This window comes from Cyprinus carpio, chromosome A6 (assembly GCF_018340385.1).
Source record: "Cyprinus carpio isolate SPL01 chromosome A6, ASM1834038v1, whole genome shotgun sequence".
In the NCBI taxonomy this organism is placed as follows: Eukaryota; Metazoa; Chordata; class Actinopteri; order Cypriniformes; family Cyprinidae; genus Cyprinus; species Cyprinus carpio.
Window position 1 is genome coordinate 7,826,011 of NC_056577.1, and position 22,551 is coordinate 7,848,561.

The window sequence follows — 22,551 nt, forward strand, 5'->3', positions numbered from 1 at the left end:
AGACCAATGCGAAAATCAAGCTGTATTTTTACACTGCAAACAGTTGTAAATGTGAACTGGTGGATCGACAAGAAAATAATTCATTATAAAAATCTAAACAATTAAGGCAGTAAAATGTTTCATCTTTGATTATTTAATGCTATGTAATTAGTATAATAGTTGCTTGTCAATAATTGTTTAAATTCATAATAATTGATACTTTTGACTCATCCGGTTTCTTTAAAATGGTTTAAAGTCTGAAATGTGAAGTTTATCATTTTATAAAACTTTTTGTTTTTGTGAACATTTGTATCTGACCTGTAAATCATGCTTTTTACAGTCATTTTACAGTTTAATATCTTACCATAGACATTTCCCTACTCCGCTCATATGGTATTCATTTTATTTCTCTAGGTCTTACAAAAGGTCTTAAAAAGTCTTAAATTTGAGCCTAAAAATTCTGCAGATACCAATAAAATATCAAGCTTTTTTAAAAAAAACAGCCTTATATAAACTAACTCTTTAATCCTTAACTGAGAAATGGTTTTCAAATTCAGCTTTTTTTATTTCCCTCTTGTTCATTTTATCACTGTGTAAATAATAAAGTTATATTCTAATTAACAAAGTACATTAACTTAAATAGTCAGAGCAAAACCTCACATACTTTAATAGAAATGTTTCCTTTAGCACTAGTTTACAGACATAAAATGGAAAGTACTACAAGTACTATGTGACAGGAATCCCATCTGATTCTGTTGCTGAAGAGTTTTGCCGCTCATACAAGTCGCTTCAGAAGCAACATGTCTGAGCAACAGAGAATCGCATGCACTTAACTATTATAGCTGTAGTCAATGTCCTTGTTGTAATATTATTGCACTGCAACTGAACCATTGAAATTGATCTTTATTGATAAGAACAACTACAGTGTTAATATATCTAGATACAATTACAGTTCTTATTTTAATTTAGTTTGAATTTTTATAAGTTCTGTTTTCATTTCAATTTTAGTTATTTCAGTACATCAAGGTAAACAAAAACAAAATGAAAAAAGCTGCCTCAGCAACAAGCTGAAATTTTACATAAACTACCATTTATAGTTCATTCTGATTCTATTTAAACTTTTTAGTTAAATAGTTGCTTTCAGCCTGGCTCAAAACAAATAGCAAGGAAAGTGCAGATTTCCAAAGGATGTCCTTTGATTAAAGGTTGAAGCTAATGCCATAACATCAATATAGTGTATAAAAAATTAAAAAAACACAGTCAGAAAACATTTTTAAAGAACATTCTTTCTGCTTGATCAGACACATGGCCATAGCAAATAGCAAGTTTTGTAAGCTGTCCGCATTATCTCTGCAGAGACACTGCCACCAGCACATGAACATAAGGTTTTCTTCTATCTCTCCCTGTCTGCTTTCCCTTCACACTGTTAAAGAGCAATAGTGATTTTGCAAGAGACTTTTTACTCACACTTTAGCTGTAAATCCTTCTAATAATATTTAAGATCAGTTGTGATTTATTTTAAAAGCTGGCCCACTTTTACCTTCGACCCTAAATTACCACATGCAGCATTTCACAGCAACAGGTAGGGGCCACTAGGACATCTAAGGCAATATGATTTGAGTTAATAATGCTGTTCGCTGGTATCAAGCCCGAGGGATAAACTGCAGGTCAATGGGTTTAGAGGGAATGAGCAGGGTTCTGGTTTTGGGCTGTATGGATGGGGCTCCTTCCTCCGTTCTGACTTCATAATGCTGCATCAGCTGTGGGGTAAAAGTGTGAAGGGTTACATGAACGAGAGCGAGAGAAATAACAATAGTGAGGTAACAAGTTTAAACATCAACTTCAAATGAGATATTAAGCGAGAAGTTTGGACACACGTTACTAAATGTATTTCTTTCATTAAATCATTAAAACTTTTTGATTTAAAGGTTTCTTTAAAGTTAAAGAAATCTGGTATTAGAGACAAATCCAAATTTTGCCAACATGAATTTCTTTATCAAATCTAAATTGCCATTTTTAAATATTAAATTTCATTAGTTTAAATGTATTCATCAATACATAACTCCCATACTTTCATTTTGTGATATTTCATATTTTTAATGACTTTTATTCTAAAATGTGTAAAATATTAATAATAAAGAATGAGTAGGAGTGTCCATACTTTTAACTGGTTAAATGCAGACTAGGAAAGAACAAAGAAAGCTAAATCAACAGGCCTGGGTAATTACACAGATCTTACAAATCGATTAGAATCCAATTTACAAGCTTCTAATTAGATTTTGATTCAGATTCTATATAGAATCATTTGTAATTTTATTTATTTTTTCTAAGATAAACAATCTCAACTAATGCTGTAAATTATACAAGGAACCCTGTAAGTTGGTACATTACTATAAAATTAACGGTTCAACAAATTAACAGAGTCCAAATTCAACTGCTGTTTATTTTTAGATATAATAATCAACACTCAAATAAACAGTCAACACTCAAAACCGAGTTGTAATCAAACATTTAAAGTGTACATAAGGAGTTTTTATATGAACCTTTTAGTTATGTGTTTCTACTAATCTTATCTTTTTAAACATTTAAATGGTGGCTGTTATAAAAACTAGTTTTGATGTCAAATGTTTTCAAATATACAATAAATAAGACCATTTTATTTTTTTTCATTGAATGGCTTTCCTGAGATAAATGTCATGTTACATGGCATTGTTTACACTGACGTCTTTCCGCTGTTGAAACACTGATTGAGCAATTATGTGAAACATGACCCAATTTAGTGCGTTGTACTGTATCTTTCAACATACTGTACCTTCTTGTTTTCATTCATGTTTATTTAATACTAAAACTAGTACTAAAGAGGAAGTACTAAACTGACTTTTCTTATATTTCTTATTGTGATTATTGGATAGCAGTTGAACTACAAATAGTTTAGTGAAGTACTGTTCACCCACAGACTGAAAGGTCGATTTTGGAATCTGGGGATCAAAATGACAATTGATTAAAAATGACTAATCAATATTGTCACCCAGGAAACTAATGTGAGATTGATTTTTTTTTTCTTTTGGTTTTGTTCTTGGTCTAAGAGAATATTTAGACTAACGGGTGTGAAACTGAACTTGCAGATAGTGTGGAAGCGTCATACTTACTCTACTTAGGGCAAAGTACATCTCCAGCTCTGCGACCCTCTTCCCCACACAGGCCCGAACACCAACCCCAAACGGGACAGAACTGTAGGGGTGATGCTGAGAGCGAGACGGGCTGTCTCTCAACCAGCGGTCTGGAACGAAACGCTCCGGTTCAGGGAAATTACGCTCATCGTGACTAACAGCATAATGACAGAGATGGAACTGTGTCTGTGAAGAGAGAGTGAAAACTGGAAGTTAGGCTAATAGATGTTTAATTACTTTATTAGATGTTTCAACAGAATATTTTGAGCTGTGTCTTTGTGGTTACCTTCTTAGGGAACCAATAATTATCCACAATTACTTCCGAATCCACAGACAGGCGTCCATTACCAGGAACAACAGGATACATCCTACCATTAAAAAGCAGCATATTGTGAGAAAATGTATTTTAATTTATCGTGAACTTTTAAAGTGCAGTCAAAGGTACCAAAGAAACAGATCTTGAAATATGTAACCGGAGTCTCTAAACACAGTGGATCACTTTTATGAATAATATTTTTAAATATGTGTTTCAAAATAATGATTAAGATGTTAACTGTCACAAATTGTACTGCTCACCAAGCAGAACCAGTTTTTAAATTTTGCTTTTGGGGCAAATGGGAAGACAAATATAACATTTGTTTATTCCATTCACCACATTGACTTCCACTTCTGAGAAAACCGCGGAAATGTGAAACGGGTCTATTATTGACGTTGGCTGTGACTGTCCCATAGACAGCCAAGTAATTAACAGTGTCAAGGTCCAGAAAAGGTATGAAAGTCGTCGTCTGAATACTCCATCTGCCATCAGACATGCAATCTGGGTTATATGAAGCAAAGGGAACACTTTTTGTAAGCGAAGAAAACAAAAATAACGACTTTATTCAACAATTCATTTGAAAGCAATCTCCTCTGTATCTCTCCACATCACTGTATGCTGTGTATGCTCTTCTGTATCATCCGCGCCACAAGGATGCACTGTTTTTACGTGTATTTAGCTTTGATTCGAAAGAAAACAGCGCATCCTTGTGGCGCGGATGACACAGAAGAGCATACACAGCATACTGTACAGTGATATGGAGAGACACAAAGGAGACCGTTGACAAAGGAATTGTTGAATTGAGTCATTATTTTAGTTTTTTTCGCTTACAAAAAGTGTTCCCGTCACTTCATATAACCCAGATTGCATGTCTGATGGCAGATGGAGTATTCTGACAATGACTTTTATACCTTTTATGGACCTTGACACTGTTATTTACTTGGGAGTCTATGGGACGGTCACAAGCTTCCCGGTTTTCATCCAAAATATCTTAAATTGTGTTCCAAAGACAAACAAAGCTTTTACAGGTTTGGAACGACATGGGGGTAAGTGAATAATGACAAAATTTTCATTTTGGGGTGGAGTATCCCTTTAAGACTGTTACAATACTTTATTTGCGATTTCAGGTACAAACCAAAACAGAACAGAATTTCACTTCAAGTTCATTGTTTCTCCAGAAGAAATCTGCAAGTTTAATCACTGTAGAGGATGTCATTGATGTGAGTTGGTGTGTTTAAATAAGCACTGTGCAAAGTTTATTGTGCACAGCCTAAAATGAGTGAGGTTTGGCCACTCCTGCACAATGTGGGAAACCCATTTCAAGATACAATAGCACTGTTTTCCCTTAAAAAAAAATGGTTGTTTGGGGGTTGGACTAGAGCAAAAGTGTTTGGGGGTTGGACTAGAATGGATTTCCCTCACCTGAGAGTTTCTTTGATGACAGCCTTCATGTAGGGCATCATTGCCAGGTGTTCTGTGGTCGGCAGCTCTTTACTGGGACACACAGATGTGATCTCAATATAGAGGCGGTTCTGGACTTCTGCATCTCGTGCAAGGTGGTACAGGGTCCACGATAATGTGTTGGACGTCTTTCAAGGACAAAGAAAATAGAAAGACTGTCAAATATCTTATCACAAAATGCATTTACAGATCTCAGCTGATGTCATCATACAGACACTTGAGTATGATGACATCAGTTAAGTTAACAGTTATGTGTTGCAGAAACAGGTTAAGACATTAGTAAAAAATGCTGTTATGCAGGTCATCGGCCCTGTGTGTTGCTAAATGCGGGACATGATTTTAGCCAAACGCTCTGGAGATCTGATAAACGGCGGCCTTGACAGACTTTTACACAGAGATTAGGAACATAGTACAGCATGTTAAAGGTTACTATAGTATCAGTTAGGGATGGATCAGCACGTTCTGTCTGTGAAACAATATCGGGACATGTTTAAAGTTAATGTGATGAATTACATCAGTGGTTATCCCGCTAGGACACCTGTGTAAATTCTCCTTGACCACAGCTGATTAAAAGTAACTACTAGGAAGGGTCAGAAAGTGAAGGTTGTGTTTGCGGATGCCACTTGTTGCAATAACATTTTCTAATACAATACGATCGCATTTTTAGTTATGACTACAGTTGCCAAAAGTGACCAAATACTTTTTGGGGTCACTGTATATATATGTAGTCTATTTATTAGTGAAATATCTGTTCACATCTGTACACAAGACAACATGCTTTTGGCCATTAAAATTTTAGCAAAGAGAAATTTTGGTCATGATCATTCCATTTTTATAAAGGTGTGTCAAATTAGAAACCGTTAAGTAAGGTTAGGGGTTTAACGGGTTCAATGGTTTCAAATTGTTTGAATGTGTAAACTGGCAATACAAAACAAATGCAAATGATAAACTTTCACTTTATGAGGTTTAAATTTTTCAATGAATCTACAAACCACATGCATTCCAAACCATGGGGCTTGGTCCATATGGATCACGGATCAACTACGATCTGCTGGTAACATTACTAAATAGTTTCAAAAAATAAAGAAATTTTCAAATTTGCGGTTGTGTGTTCCTTCCTTTCACAGGAACTCACAGGAATTTATGCAGGTACATTTAGAAAACACCCACTTGTCAAAACAACTGAACCAGTGGTGCAGGATATGCTTAATGGAACATGTTTAATTTCTTACTAACAGCAAATCATATTGCTTAACCTACTTCCTCTTCGACTGGTTCCAGATGAAAACAAACATGTTCTTACCGTATCCACACCTCCCAGCAGAAGTTCAGTCAGGCTGATGTACACCTCTCCTAAGCTGAGTTTATTGCTGGACAGCAGGTAGGTGAGATACATGCCCTCCACCTGCTCTCCACGCTCAGCCTGATCATGTATCTGCTTCACCTTCCTATCAATCAGATGACGGGCTGGACAATACAGACACAGACAGAAAGGACAATCAGTTATACTGATGATGTTTCACAACTAGATTTATAGCCAGCAACTCTATGACTATGTGTGCCGACATTGAAATTATATATAGACAGATAAATAAGATACTCAGTCAAAAGTTTGGAATAATCAGTATTTTTTTTTTTCTGAAGGAAGTTTCTTATGCTTACCAAGGCTTCATTTATTTGATAAAGAATACAATAAAATCATGAAAAAAAACAGTAATATTATGAATTAAAAAAAAAAAAATCTCTTTGAATATATTTTAAAATGTAATTTATTCCTGATGCAAAGCTGATTTTTCAGCATCATTACTCCAGACTTCAGTGTTACCTTCTCCTTCAGAAAACTTTCTAATATTCTGATTTGCTGCTTTTTTGCATTATTGACACACTGTTTTCCTAATTAATGTTGTTCAGTTGCTTTGACACAATCTGTTTTGTTTAAAGCGCTATATAAATAAAGGTGTCTCAAAAACATTTATTACTATTATCACAACAATAATAAAACTTAAAAATATATATTTTTTTTTAATTGTGGAAAACGTGATGCTCTACCATTTAAAAGTTTGGGATGTTTTATAGAAATGTATATTTTAATTCCACAAAGGATGCATTAAATTGATAAAAGGTGACAGTAAAAACATTTATAATATTTAAAAATATATTTCATATACATGTTGTTCTTTTGAACTTTCCATTCACCAAAGAAATTCTGAAAAAATGTATCATGGTTTCCACAAAAATATCAAGCAGAATTTTTTTCAAAATTTATAATAAGAACAGTTGAGCACCAAATCTGCAAATAAGAATGGTTTCTTATAGGATCATGAGACACTGATAATCAGCTTTGCATCACAAGAATAAATTGCATGTTAAAATATATTAATATAGAAAACAGTTTTTTAAATTGCAATAATATTGCAAAATTGTACTGTTTTACTGTATTTGTTTATCAAATAAATGATGCTTTAGTGAGCATAAGAATCTGTTTTAACAAACATTAAAAAATGTAATTATTCAAAATAAAATCCAATGATAAATAAATAAAAAAATCACTAATAACCAATATGGTAATGATATATTGTGTGTCCCTAATGCAGACACTGAACTTTATCATACCTACGTCATACAAGTCATCCCACGCCTGGACAAAGCGTTTCCAGAACGGGAAGATGTGACGCGTCCAGCGTGGGAAAAAAAGAACAGTCTCTGACAGCGCCAACATGTCATTAACGGCAGATATGAACCGCAGAGTGTCTGTTGGAATTTCCTCCTGTAAACACCCTAAACGTGTTTCGAACAGGATTGATGAGATTCCTGAACAGCGGGAAAGCAAAATCACTGTCAAAATAAATCTACTAGACTACAAAAGAGTATGTATATGTTCAAACATCACTGCAAATAGCTCCAGGATATTTTAACCATTCTGTATCCATACACACCCTCAAAGCCAAATTTGTAGAGCTCAGAGGTGAGGTCATTGACGGTGGCCTGGTCTTGACTGCGCAGACGCAGGAGTTCCACACGCTGTAGGAGATCAGACACAACCTCGTGAATGATGGGTGCATATGCTGCTGCTTCCTTTAGTTTAAGCATCTTAGGGTTCAGAGCACTGCGGATGCGATACCACTCAGGGCCTGTACTGCAAAAAGCAGAAAAAAAATAGACTAAATTGATTTTATCAAAAATTGGCATTAGCATCCAAATGTTTGGTGTCGGTACAATTTTTCAAAGTTTTTAAATGAAGTCTCTTACTCTCACCAAGGTTGTATTTATTTGTTTGGTGCGGAGGAAATTGTATTTTTATCCGAAATATTAATATTATTATTAGTATTTGTTTCACTGTACTAAAGAGTGTTCTTTAGATTGTCTCTAAGTGCTTCTTCAGTATGCTTGAGTTTTCAATGAGCTGAGAGATAACAGAAAATCTACTGGTGTGTGTGTGTGTGTGTGTGTGTGTGTGTGTGTGTGTGTGTGTGTGTGTGTGTGTGTGTGTGTGTGTGTGTGAGACAAGTGTGAGACGGAAATGTTATTTTAGTTTCTCAGACGTCCTTGCTACTTAGCAAATGATTTGCATTAAATTCTTAGAAACTCATCTGGAGGACATAGTTAGGCACCTTAAATGGACATACAGTATATGTTGAATATGCATTATGATTAGGTGAGATCAAGCATCCGCATTTGATGAAGGTATAACTGTTGAGTTGGGGTGTTTCCATTTCATTTCCACATTTCAGTTGTAAAAGTGCATCTAGCATCCGATGACCCCTTTTAATGTTACCATTTCATCATTTCATCAACAATACAATTAAATTGGTAATACTGTGAAATATTATTACAATTTAAAATAACTATTTTCTATTTTAATGTAATAAAAAATAAAAAATCACACCAAAAACACATGACACCTTTTCTTCCATCAAACAACAAAAAAGAACAACAACTTCCCAAAAAATACACCACTAACATATCAGTATGTACATTAAGGAAAGGACTGGGGCTGTCAAACTCCAAAATGACAATCAGTCAATCAAACCAAAATTCTGTTAACCTTGAGATCCACCATTAATAAAGATTATCAGGGGATATTTTCTTACGTTTTGTACTGTTTAGCACAAAGAGCTATTGTATTGCTTGGATAATGTGGTGTAAATAGTTATTAAGGCTGCTTTTATCATACTTGTTTTTTCGCATACTCTTGAAGATTAAAAGCTCTGGTTTCTTTTTGTGTTACATGGAAAAAATGAAGTCTAACAGGTTTGGCACGACAGACTATGTGAAGGAGGGAAGTGCTTACTCTACATGAAGTCCATATGCCTGTCCTCTCATGTCTCTGTATTCTTTCCAGTGAGGCAGATCAGTGCGTACCGGATACCGACCCTCCTGTCGCATCACCTGTGCAATCAGTTCAGCCGTCGCCACATTTACCACATCAAACGGCCCAAAGCGTGACCGCCAGATCGGACCATACAGGCGCTTATGCTCCACCTGCATAGATGTGAGGGGAAAAAAATCATTGTATGTGTACTGTCAATTATTTAGCTAATTTACAATTAAGAAAATAAAGGGACTCTCCTCCCTGGAGTAATCTACAGTTAAATATGAGTTGTGTCAATGTGTAAAATGTTTGAATGCCATCTCCCATTTTTAATTACATGACATTCAATGGAGGGACAGAAACCTCTCAGGTTTCATTAAATCAATCTCAATTTGTGTTTCAAAGATTACCTAAAGTCTTATGTTTGGAACGACATAAGGGTAAGCAAATGACAACAGAATTAAAATTACTGGGTGAACTATCCCTTTAAAGCTGATTTATACATCATTAGCAGCACCAAATGGAAATTGGTTTCACAAGCACTCCCCCATCATCTTCCACTGGGTGGACAAACTGCCCTAAATAACACCATTAGTTAAACCTGCCCTTACCAAAAAGTAGTATACTTCAAGATTATTTTATTAAGTATACTTAAGTAAAGTTGAAGTATATTTAGACTTTTTGTAAGTATAAGTCAAGTATACTTAAATGAGGAGTACATAAAGCCCATTTCTGAGAAGTACATAAAAAGTAAACTAAAAGCATACTTTCCTATTTTTAGTTTAAAAGAAGTATACTAATAGCACACTTGAATAAACTTCTTTTTCGTAAGGGTGAACTTGGCATGTCAAGTCCCTCAAGCAAACAAAAGTGCTATTATGACAGAAGAGCCTCCAAGTTTTCTGACTGGCCAAATTGTGTGGGCCGCATTCAAATTCTTTTGCTGTTTACAGGGTGTGACACAGAGATAAGTGTGATTTGTATCTGGCAGTAGGGTCATTTTATCATTGGTAGCATTCCATAAACAATATTTTACAGCAACTTTAAGTGCCCTGTTTTTTGACACAATGGTAATTCAGATTCTGTCATCCCAGTGCCTACAACCTTTAGAATACAGGCCACTTGACAAAACGTGGCCTATAAAAATACTAAATCTTTAGGACAGCTGTGGCCTAATGGTTAGAGAGTTGGACTTGTAACCTGAAGATCGCAGGTTCAAGTCTCTGTGCTGGCAGGAGTTGTAGGTGGGAGGGAGTGAAAATGCAGAGCACCAATTCCGAGTATGGGTTACCATACTTGGCAAATGTCATGGCTTTCACATGTGCTCAAATATCCGACCTACAAAATTCAATAAATATGGCAAGCCATTTTAACCTTTATTCCCAAAAACTAACTACCAATTTTATGTTACTACTACCTTTTTTCATTCCTACCAAGTAATGCCTTTATACCTGCCAGTAACTATAGTTTTTAATATATATCCCTGCTTTCCTAGAACTAAAGTAATAGACATTAGTATGAATTTATTAGACACTGGTTTGTATAAATTTTACTAACGCTTTATAAATTACTAGTAAGGTTTTTAGCAAAACTGTATAGAAGCCATAGAAATCTATTTTAATATATATATTAAAAACAATTGTAGATAGCAGAGAGACATGCTATAAGTAACAATTTGGATATATGCTAATGTCTCAAAATTAGGTAATTAATATTTAACATCTAATTTCTAGTATGGCATGAATAAATACTAGTAAGTATTGGAATAGTTACAATTAACTAAGAAATAAATACTAGTACCTAATAATTATTTATTAGTACAACTAGGAAAGTTTACAGAAACACCTGGAATGCACTTTCATCTAAATGAATGGGCCTAGCTGATATCCAAACCACAGAAGGCCATAAAATGATAAAGTACTAGGACTGTTGGAATAATTACTTGCATCTGACAGATAGTTACTAGAGAAACTGGAAAAGATACAATACAAGTCATATTTGGATTAGTATTTAGATATTAGTCAGATTTAAGGTATACATAATAAAAGGGCTTTTCATATTGCATTCACATTTCAGAGATATCAGATGCCAGCATCAGACAGGATTTCCTGAGTCTCTACATAGGCCTATATTATGCTTGTTGATTAGAAAAATCATAGCAGTGTTCCTTAAATCATTTGCTCTTGTGCGAGTAGTTTGCAAAGTCTCAGCGGTTCAATCTTCAACTGGCTGGCAGGAGCCGCCACTGACAGGTCATGTGACCTGCCAGTGGCTGGTGGCAGCAGCCAGTCTGATTCTGGCAGGTCGCGTGACCTGCCAGTGGCTGCCTGGCAGCTGGCAGTACACTATCGATAACCATATCAGGACTGAGCGGCCAGTGGAAGCGACAATCAGCTGCCAGTTGGGATCACGGCCATTTTGACACATTATTTGGGTTAAACATCCCTAAAATATTGATCATGTAAAAGAACAGACCCATAAGAATAAATTCATAATCATGAAATAATATATGTCCTTGAGAGTGGTAGAGAACGCATTAAACTCAGAGCGCTCTTGCGGCTGTCTGATTGAACAGCCAGTGGAAGTGACAATAATAGGGTGACCAAACGTGCCATTTTCCCAGGACACGTCCTGGCCAGGATTTCTATATTGCCTAAAACATCCACGTTTTGTCTTTGTTTGCGTTGTGCAGACGAATTGTTGTATGACAAAGTCCTGTGATACTTTGATGTCATACACCAATCGGTTTGCTCAGTGCTTCTTCAAGTCAAACACTAATATGTACACATATTTGCATCGCTTTGACCATTCTCTGTAGATCCCACCTTCTCACGCACCACGATTGGTCGATTACGTACAATATCTGCATGTTATTGGTCAAACGATCATTACCTTCATTAAGTATGAAAACAGGAAACCAAAGCCAAAACCTGGGTATTTTAGGCAATATAGAAATCCTGGCCAGGACGTATCCTGGGAAAATGGCACGTTTGGTCACCCTAGACAATAACCAACCAGTCACAGTCAGTCTAAAACTTCAATCGTGTTAAAATCCTCTAAAACATAAACCATGTGAAAGTAAAGAACTGTACAGGTTCACAATAAGAAATTAAGCACAAAACACAAAATCTGGCAAAAATTTATGGTTGCTAAAACTTGTTAAAGGGGTCCTATTATGCTCTTTTACAAGGTCTTGATTTTGTTTTGAGGGTGTACTACAGGCTCTCATACTAGGTTGTTCGAAAAACTGATTATTTTTCACATATTTTACATTATTACAACACCTCTCCCCCCAGTCTGGCATGAACGGCTGGAATAGTTCCTGTATCAAATGAAGGCCCGCCTTCTGAATGGCAAGCTGTGCCATTATGGGTTAGCTGGGCCAGTCTGTGTTGTGATTGGCAGCACTCAGCACCTGGTAAGGAAATGTCATGCCCCTTACCATAACCGCCTGCTGTGAGCTTCAGTGTAAATATTGCTAGCGTGTCTCCGACATAGTAATAACACTCATTGCCTTCTCTAGTGCAGCCCAACCAGGTCTCGTCCCATTCGTCAATCTTTGTGATATCACAAATCCCAGAAAATATGTGTTGTAGTCCAAACGAGTCGTACGTTGTAGTTTTTGAAAAGTGATTTCTGTTAAATAAAATATCTCCTTTTGAACTGGACTTTGAGCTTTGTAACTTTGCAGATCTTTTTTATGCTCAAACAGCAACATTACAGACTACCTAAAGTTGAAAAAGTGAAGCATAATAGCACCCCTTTAAGGCATACTGCCAGTATGCTTTAAGCCGTTCCATAGTTTAATGTGAAGTAGAGATAAATATTTAAGTCAAATAAAGTCTTCTCCCCGCTGCTGTCATCCTCCATTCAGCATTCAAACTGTATGTCGTGTTTGGTTACTACAGTCAAAACGATGAAACCCATTTCAAGAGTGCACAATAACTGAGGTTTAAAACTGTTAAAAAGGCTCAATATAATATTGCACAGATATAATACACAACGCATGATATCTCTTCACTTTTTTATGCAGAGCGCTGTGACTCTGTGTTGCTTCAAGTGCATCACTCTGCGCACAGGATGTGCATAAGCTCTTTGCGCCACTCTGTATTGGAGCCATACCCTTTTGTATTATACTTTCGCGCAATGAAGGATTGAGTCTTTTTTGTTCTGTTCATTACTGTGCTATGCATTTAAAAGAAATGTCTTTTAATTTTATAGTACAAACCCGATTCCAAAAAAGTTGGGACACTGTACAAATTGTGAATAAAAACAGAATGCAATGATGTGGAAGTTTCAAATTTCAATATTTTATTCAGAATACAACATAGATGACATTTCAAATGTTTAAACTGAGAAAATGCATCATTTTAAGGGAAAAATAAGTTGATTTTAAATTTCATGGCATCAACACATCTCAAAAAAAGTTGGGACAAGGCCATGTTTACCACTGTGTGGCATCCACTCTTCTTTTTATAAACAGTCTGCAAATGTCTGGGGACTGAGGAGACAAGTTGCTCAAGTTTAGGAATAGGAATGTTGTCCCATTCTTGTCTAATACAGGCATCTAGTTGCTCAACTGTCTCAGGTCTTCTTTGTCACATCTTCCTCTTTATGATGCACCAAATGTTTTCTATGGGTGAAAGATCTGGACTGCAGGCTGGTCATTTCAGTACTCGGATCCTTCTTCTACGCAGCCATGATGTTGTAATTGGTGCAGTATGTGGTCTGGCATTGTCATGTTGGAAAATGCAAGGTCTTCCCTGAAAGAGACGACATCTGGATGGGAGCATATGTTATTCTAGAACTTGGATACCTTTCAGCATTGATGGTGCCTTTCCAGATGTGTAAGCTGCCCATGCCACATGCACTCATGCAACCCCATACCATCAAAGATGCGGGCTTCTGAACTGAGCGCTGATAACAACTTGGGTTGTCCTTGTCCTGTTTAGTCCGGTTGGCATGGCGTCCCAGTTTTCCAAAAAGAACTTCAAATTTTGATTCGTCTGACCATAGAACAGTTTTCCACTTTGCCACAGTCCATTTTAAATGAGCCTTGGCCCAGAGAAAACGCCTGCGCTTCTGGATCATGTTTAGATATGGCTTCTTTTTTGACCTATAGAGTTTTAGCCGGCAATGGCAAATGGCACGGTGGACTGTGTTCACCAACAAGGTTTTCTGGAAGTATTCCTGAGCCCATGTTGTGATTTCCATTACAGCAGCATTCCTGTATGTGATGCAGTGCCGTCTAAGGGCCAGAAGATCACGGGCATCCAGTATGGTTTTCCGGCCTGCCCACAGAGATTGTTCCAGATTCTCTGAATCTTTGGATGATATTATGCACTGTAGATGATGATAACTTCAAACTCTATTAAATTTTTCTCTGAGAAACTCCTTTCTAATATTGCTCCACTATTTTTCGCGCAGCATTGGGGGAATTGGTGATCCTCTGCCCATCTTGACTTCTGAGAGACACTGCCACTCTGAGAGGCTCTTTTTATACCCAGTCATGTTGCCAATTGACCTAATAAGTTGCAAATTGGTCCTCCAACTTTTCTGGCCTCTTATTGCTACCTGTCCCAACATTTTTGGAATGTGTAGCTCTCATGAAATCCAAAATGAGCCAATATTTGGCATGACATTTAAAAATGTCTCACTTTCAACATTTGATATGTTATCTATATTCTATTATGAATAAAATATAAGTTTATGAGATTTGTAAATTATTCCATTCCTTTTTTATTCACAATTTGTACAGCGTCCCAACTTTTTTGGAATCAGGTTTGTATATATATATATACACAATATATATATATATATATATATATATATATATATACACAATATTTATTTTCAACGTTTTAAATTATTTCCTTCATTTTTATTGACGTCAAATGCCTTTCCGATACGATATGAGATTTGAAAAGGGAGAAAAAATATTTGGCAAAAGGCAGATGCGAACTCGGGTCAGTTGCGTCAAAAAGCACACGCTTAAACCGCAAATACACTGAAACTTGTGCTGACTTAACGTCATTTTTCAGTCTTGACTGTCCTAATCACATGTTGGTGGGCAGATAGCATAAAAAAGGCGGGCTATTTGCACTTAGTGTAAATAGACACTCCGATTCTTTTAAACATAATATCAAATGTTGCAACAGCTGACATGAGGCTTATACATGTGTTCATTTGTAAATAAAACCTAACAAAATTTAATCCACAGGACATACGTCTCAACATTACAATATAAAACAGGACAAAAATTTAAGTCCTCTCTGTATAGCCTACTACTGTTACACATGCTCCAGCTACATTCCTATTTTCATACTTTTGAATTACTTCTGTATAAAACAGTTTATAATCACCCAAAGACACAGTACCTTTATTATACAACTCTTAGACAAAATTGCTGATGACAACAGTTTCCAAGCTAGGATTGGTTAAATAAAATGTTGAAGGTGGGGCTCAACAAAAAGGTGTATTTGCATTCACATTGTAGATATCTATAAACGTATTTTGACTAGTCAATTTTTTAATTCCAGCAATTACTGGAATTGCAATTACATTGCAATTACGCCTAGTCACAAAGCTAAATGCAGATATCTCCAAATATAGTTCTTCCTAGTCAAAAATCTGATTGGGATATCCATAATTAAATTGCAGATATCTTTAAATGGGTTTTTGACTAGACATAATTCCAATTCAAGAAATCTTTAAATATGATTTGCCTAGACAAAATTCCAGTTCAAGATATCTACAACTGTAATTTGACTAGTCATAAATTAATTGCAGATATCTACAAATGTATTTTGGATATTTTAATTTTTTTTTAATTAAATTGTATTTTGAATAGTCAAATAAAATTTAAAGATATCTTGAATTGGGATTACGACTAGTCAAAACTAATTTGAAGATATCTCTAATTGAATTATCACTAGTTAAATTGTAATTTGAGATATCTCTAATTAGAATTTTGACTAGGCAAATCATATTTAAAGATATCTTGAATTGGAATTACGACTAGTCAAAACTAATTTGAAGATATCTGAAAATATTTGTCAATGGAAGTCAATAGAAGATTATGACTAGTCAAAATGACATTGTAGATATCTTCTAGGGGTGTAAATCGGATGGTTCATCACGATACGATACAATATCGATTCTCATACCCAGCGATACGATATTTGCGATACCTCAAAAAATTCTACGATACGATTACGATTCGATGCAGAAGTATATCGATCTATATATCGATATTTTGATATTATACATCTATTTTAAACAACCATCTACATTTTTATTAACTCACAAATGCAACCCAAATATATAACATGAACATTTATCTGAAATTTTCATATTGTGTACCTCAATTGGGACATTCACAACAAAAATAAATTGGCCTACACATTTTTTTATATATATAATACAGAAAATAAACAATTGGAAAAACAATTCTGGCTGCTACTTATGGGCTCAGTGCTAAAAATCTTTTCTACAGGTAACCAAATTATGAGCAATAGCAGAAAATAAATACATCAAAGACACTAGTTCAATAAACTTTAAAACAGTTAAATAAACTGCTTTTCAGGTTTTCAGCTCAGTCTAAAATAAATTTTAAGGTATGGTACAGTAATGTTGCAATCAATTCACTGTATAAATTAAATATAGATTAATCAATTTTGATTTTACAAAGGTTATTTAGTCAACAGCAGTGAGCACTTGTATTTTTCTTTGACAGCATTAGATTTATTATTAGTTTGCTTTCACTTTAAGAACCAAGCACGGATTTAATATAGCCTACACATGCCTTTTCTTTCTGAACTGTTTACGTTAAGACATATGACTAACCGACTGTGTTTACTAGGAAATTCACCAAAACGTGCATTTTGATGTAATTTTGTCTGTATTTATTCATCCATGCACAAAAAAAGTGGAAGAGTGATCAATTTAGTATTCGCACGGTGTGGCTGTCTGTGTGCGCGCGCTTCAGATGTGTGCGCTGAAAACTTCTCACACAGCGATCGACTGTTCCACAAAAAATCCAGAACATCTTGTGCCTTTGAGCAGTCCTTATACCGAGTCCTGATCCCTGAGTTTGAACGAGAATGCACCCCTTGGCGGTAATGCATAGACGGACATTATGTGAAAATGTGGAAAGTGACAAATAAGGTGCCTATTTATATTACAGATATCGATATATTACGTGTGGCATTGATGCATCGTATCGTCAGACATCGTATCGATGAATCAAGCCATATCGATGAATCATTACACCCCTAATATCTTCAATTCATATTATGACTGGTCATAATCACATTGTAGATATCTTAATTCCAATTACGACGAGTCATAATTGCAATAGATATCTGGAATTACAATTGTGACTATCCGAAATTATATTTATGGATAGTCAAATCCAAGTTTTAAATGGTAAAACGGCTTGCCATAGTGTTTGTGTGTGTGTTTCACTCACTTTCCTGATGAGCGTCACTGACGCGCTGCAAACAGAGAGCTGTATGTCTCATTTCTGTTTGCCTTCAGTGTCTTTTAGAGCATTTGCAGCACATTCGTAAGACAGACGTAAGTGCCCTTGGTCGCCGTGATTTTGCCAAGACATGTTCCTGGATCAACATCTTTTGATGATCTTGGATCAACATTATTGTCCAAAAATATAGACTAAACCCAATCTCTACCCCTAAACCTAACCCTACCCATAATTTATTCCTAAAATCAGTGTGAAATGATAGCTGATTAACAAGGTTGTATAGAAGCACCTAACCCTGATTGTAAGCCTAAAACAGATATTTCCTTAAAAGTTATATCAAAATTCTGATTGGCACCCTAAAACACTCCCAATGAAACATTTATTCATGTTACGCAGCAGTTTGAGCATATAGACTATTTGTAACAGCATTAAAAAAAATTATAATAATAAATAAAGTTTTACCTGCATTGCATGACTTTTATCCGCGTATCCTTTGACGAAGAGCCAGTACACAGTTGTGGTCAAACTGGGTCCCGGTAGATCAACTATGGTTTTGTATTTTCCCGTGATCGATGTAGCGCTGTGAAAATCTACATCGCCTGTTTGAGACTTAAGGGTTCGCGCTATGAATTCATAAAATGGTGCATATTTTTTACCCACATGAACTGCGAGGCGATCAGCTTTCACTAGAGCAGAAGACAGCATGATGCTTGGCGTCCGTCGCATGGAGTATCTGATTCTCTGGAGGATCGCATTCTAGATGATGTTTTGTGTCAAACTCTGGGCGGGATTCATCGTGTCTCAAAACCTAATGAGCTGCCTACATAGACACCATTGCAACCAATCACACACAATTCTGTTGAGCTTAGAAATGCAGTGGCCAATCAGAAGCGTTCAGATGAGTCATCGCTGAAACTCATCAGTTTTGTTGAGAGCGCGCGCGTTCGCTGACTGAATTCTGGACTCTTGAATTCTCTCATCATGAACAACAAAGCGCAGATGTATGTTACGGTGGCAAAGAAGTGCAAAACAGATTACAATTCTGCAAACAAAATAAATTACAAACGCAAATTCAAATCTAAAAAACAAAATAATTCAGAAAACACAACAACAACTCAGAAAACACATTCTTGCCTAAAAAGATGGGTTTATGATGTTTAATACATTTGGCATGCTTTTAGCCTTACCCTGGAGTTGGTTCACCCTCATATGTGAAGGCGTTATTGTTTAATCGACCGTATAAAGGTGTATAGGTTTTTTTATTTTATTTATTTTATTTTTTTTACGGCTAAATACACTATCATCAAAAGTTTGGGGTCAGAAATATTAATAATAATAATTATAATAATAATAATACTTTTATTCTGCAAAAATGCATTAAATTGATCAAAAGTGACAGTAAAGACATTTATAATGTTAAAAGATTCAAAATATCTACATTTCAAACAAATGCTATTCCTTCGAACTTTATTCATCAACGAATCCTGAATAACATGCATCACAGTTCCCACAAAAATATTAAGCAGCACTACTGTTTTCAACATTGATAACCATAAAAAAAAGTTTCTTAATCACTAAATCAGCATATTAGAATGATTTCTGAAAGATCATGTGACACTAAAGGCTGGAGTAATGATGGTTAAAACATTTTAGGAATAAATTACATTTTAAAATGCATTCAAATAAAAAGTTATTTTAAGTTGTAATAATATTTTAAAAATATTACTGTTTTTACTGTATTTTTAATCAAATAAATAAAAACTGGGTATCAGAGACTTCTTTCAAAAACCATTTAAAAAACCCTCACCAACCACAAACTTTTGCATGCTATGGCTACATTATATATAGAGTTATTTCTAACTGTAAAAATACTTAAACATGACACATGACTGTAAGATGTACTACATTTCCAAGACTTTTACTAGCCTTTTCCCTGATAATTTTAAGCTTTTCATGAGAATTAGCCATTGCTGATAAATGTACTGCAGCATAATCTTGAAATCAATCAATCAATCAACATATCATCATGAAATGTGAAATAAATATCTTTTATTATTTATTTTCATCATCATTAGTAACACTTTACAAAGTGCCAGCCGTCATGGACAATCTCATGATGTCATCCTGCAAATAGGCCGATCAGTACTGCCATCAGCGGACCACAGAGCCCCAGTGGGCCTTTATGATACCAATCATGCTTAGAATTTTGAGTAAAAAAAAAAAAAAAAAAGAGTGAAAAATAAAAATATATATATATTTAAAAAAAATATGCGTACCACTGATATACAGATTTGATATAAACAGGCTTATTGGTCACAAACCAAATTGAATTATAAACATGGCTTTTCTCATACAATAGACAAAGAGGACAAACAACAGATATAAGTTCTGTACCAGATACTGTCTAAAAAAACGTACATTTCATTTCAGAGTTCTAAACTTCTTTTGTTTTTGTCTTGTTTTTTACTTTTCTGTCATCAGTTGTACAGGACGCAAGGCATTAAGTGAGCTGGCAATAATCTCACTCAACCAGAAAACAGAAAAGAAGTCTCTTTGAAACAGACAAACACACTCAGACAACAACACACTCACACAAACAAATACAAAGTGCATTCACGACCCTGGAGTGGCAGCAAAGGCGATTCACTGAATCCAGCCTGTTTGAATTAAGAGAGATCTTCCTGTAATTACTTTCATAAATAAACAATGCATTCTGCAGCTATGGAAAAAAATGTATATACAGGCAAATAGTTGAATGATGCCACCTAATGGTAAAAACAAAAAAAAAAAAAAATTCTGACATTACATTCCAGTAGGAAGATTCTCAATTTGCTTTACAACAACCTCCGGCCAGGATACCAGTCATGTTGGTCCAAGTCAGTTTCTTTGGCACCAGTCAGCATTTAGACGTTCAGCTCCTTATTTTCTAACTCTGAACTTCAAAAACCAACCATAATTTGTCTGTGAATTTCGCAAGTGTGTTTGTTTGAGGAACGAGTTGCAGCATAACAGTGGCAATGTTTACCACAGACATAAGAAGACTTTACATCAGTGAGTGACCATGTGACCAACCTAACCAACAAAGCTGGTAACCAGGGAAACCATTTTATCTCATATCCACATGAACAGAAAACAAGCATTCACACGCCACTTACAAACACACACAAAATGACTGACGAACACTGGCAAAAGTATTAAAATCAGTGTAAAAATCATGGTCTCAAAATGTGCAAACATTTCAGCATCAAAAGAAAATTTTAACAGTACATACATTACAAACATACACTGCCTACTTTTTGTGTAGTATGTCTGTACACCATCTGAACAAATAATGCTTAAATGAAAATAAATGTGGCTTTAGTTCTACGAACTGGCACTTTAAACCTCTACAGACCAGAAAAGTTTGCTCGTTATACTGGGTGCTGAGAAATTTCTTCAAATACTGCCACAGAAACCCAGGTTTGGCAACGGCGGGCCAAGATCACATGGCATCATAAAAGACAGACATTAAAAATTTTCCAAAGAGCTCCAAATGCAGTCTCATTGCTAAAGATACCCATACTAACAACAAAAAGCTAGTTCTTCCATGTTAACACAATCTATCGGCCTGGGGTAGTTTACGCTGCTACAGTTACAGTGTTCACACAGGACGTGTTCTTACACTGAAAAGCTAGACAGATCACATTTGAAAAGAATGTTTATAGATGTGTTCATTGTTTTATAATTAACAATGAGAGGCAAGCACATGGGTCAATCATGGCAAATAATATCATTCATGATTCTTAAAAATGCACTTTTTGTATTCATGTTGGTTTCATGAGTTAAAGTTTAATTACTCTAAAAAATGATGTAACCAATAGCATTCCTTGAATACATGTGAGTGTACATTTTAATCATGGTTATATATGTATTAATTATATATATTATTTAATTGTAAAAAATTAAATACATTTTTCAAGTAAAAAAAGATTTTATTAAATTCATTATTTTTTAATTACATTTTTATTTATTCAACATCATGTTTTTTTGGGATACTAACACCACAAGCCACTTTACAACCTAAATTAATTAACCTGTCATAAAAATAGATATCGTCATAAATTTTCTAATATTTTAAGAGAGAGGATCTGAAGGGGCCCTGTATATAATATTTTTTTTTTAAAAATCATTTCCTGATTTAAGGTTTTTTTTCTTGTATCTTTCAGCATGGTTTTTTTTTTTTTAGCACAGCTTTGATTTAACAAACAACCGTGAAGAAGTTTTGTTTAAAAAAAAATGTATAAAATAATAAAAGAATAAACCTTTACTTAAGATATACACACACACACACATACGTGTGTGTGTGTGTGTGTATATATTATATACATATTAATGCAGCTTTTTTCCTCATTATATCAGGACAGTTGTATCACCTTAACATATTTTATTTTATGCTAAACAAATCTAAATTAATTTTAAATTCAGATATTAATACATTTATTTTAATTAAAAAAAAAGGATGTCATTAATGTCAATGTAATGTTATTGACCCACATGTGTAAAATAAACCAACAATTTAGATTGCGCAGACAAAACATAAGAACGTGTCCTGTGTGAACGGACCTTAAGTATGAAGCTTATTTTTATTCTCAGGTCACTACAAGTAAGCAATATGAAATCACTGCTTAAATTTTAATTGTGTTTCCATTCTATCATTATTAAATTAACATATGCGTATGCTAACTCACTAGTACTATACTCTGATATTTATGAGAAGGAAAAATAAATAGCTTTCTAATTAAGAATGGCAGATTGTAACACAAGGAATAAAGAAAAGAAACCTAATGGATTA

At 34.9% G+C, this 22,551-nt stretch overlaps 1 protein-coding gene across 2 annotated transcripts; it reads right to left on the reverse strand.

The window, feature by feature from the left end:
• Window positions 1–869: 869 nt before the first annotated feature.
• LOC109069219 (sterol 26-hydroxylase, mitochondrial-like) lies at window positions 870–18,524 on the reverse strand. Of its 2 annotated transcripts, none has more exons than XR_006160214.1 (9): window positions 18,183–18,524; window positions 9,218–9,408; window positions 7,863–8,062; window positions 7,540–7,737; window positions 6,230–6,393; window positions 4,888–5,054; window positions 3,436–3,517; window positions 3,129–3,355; window positions 870–1,739 (listed from the first exon to the last, which is right to left on the reverse strand). XR_006160214.1 is itself a non-coding variant. In XM_042757808.1 (9 exons), the coding sequence occupies exons 1-9, from the start codon at window positions 18,444–18,446 to the stop codon at window positions 1,623–1,625; spliced, it is 1,590 nt and encodes a 529-aa protein (XP_042613742.1). In that variant the 5' UTR covers window positions 18,447–18,521; the 3' UTR covers window positions 870–1,622. The 2 variants fall into 2 exon arrangements, 1 of the variants encoding a protein (XP_042613742.1); XM_042757808.1 differs by having other exon boundaries at window positions 3,129–3,335; window positions 18,183–18,521.
• Between the last annotated feature and the right edge of the window lie 4,027 nt (window positions 18,525–22,551).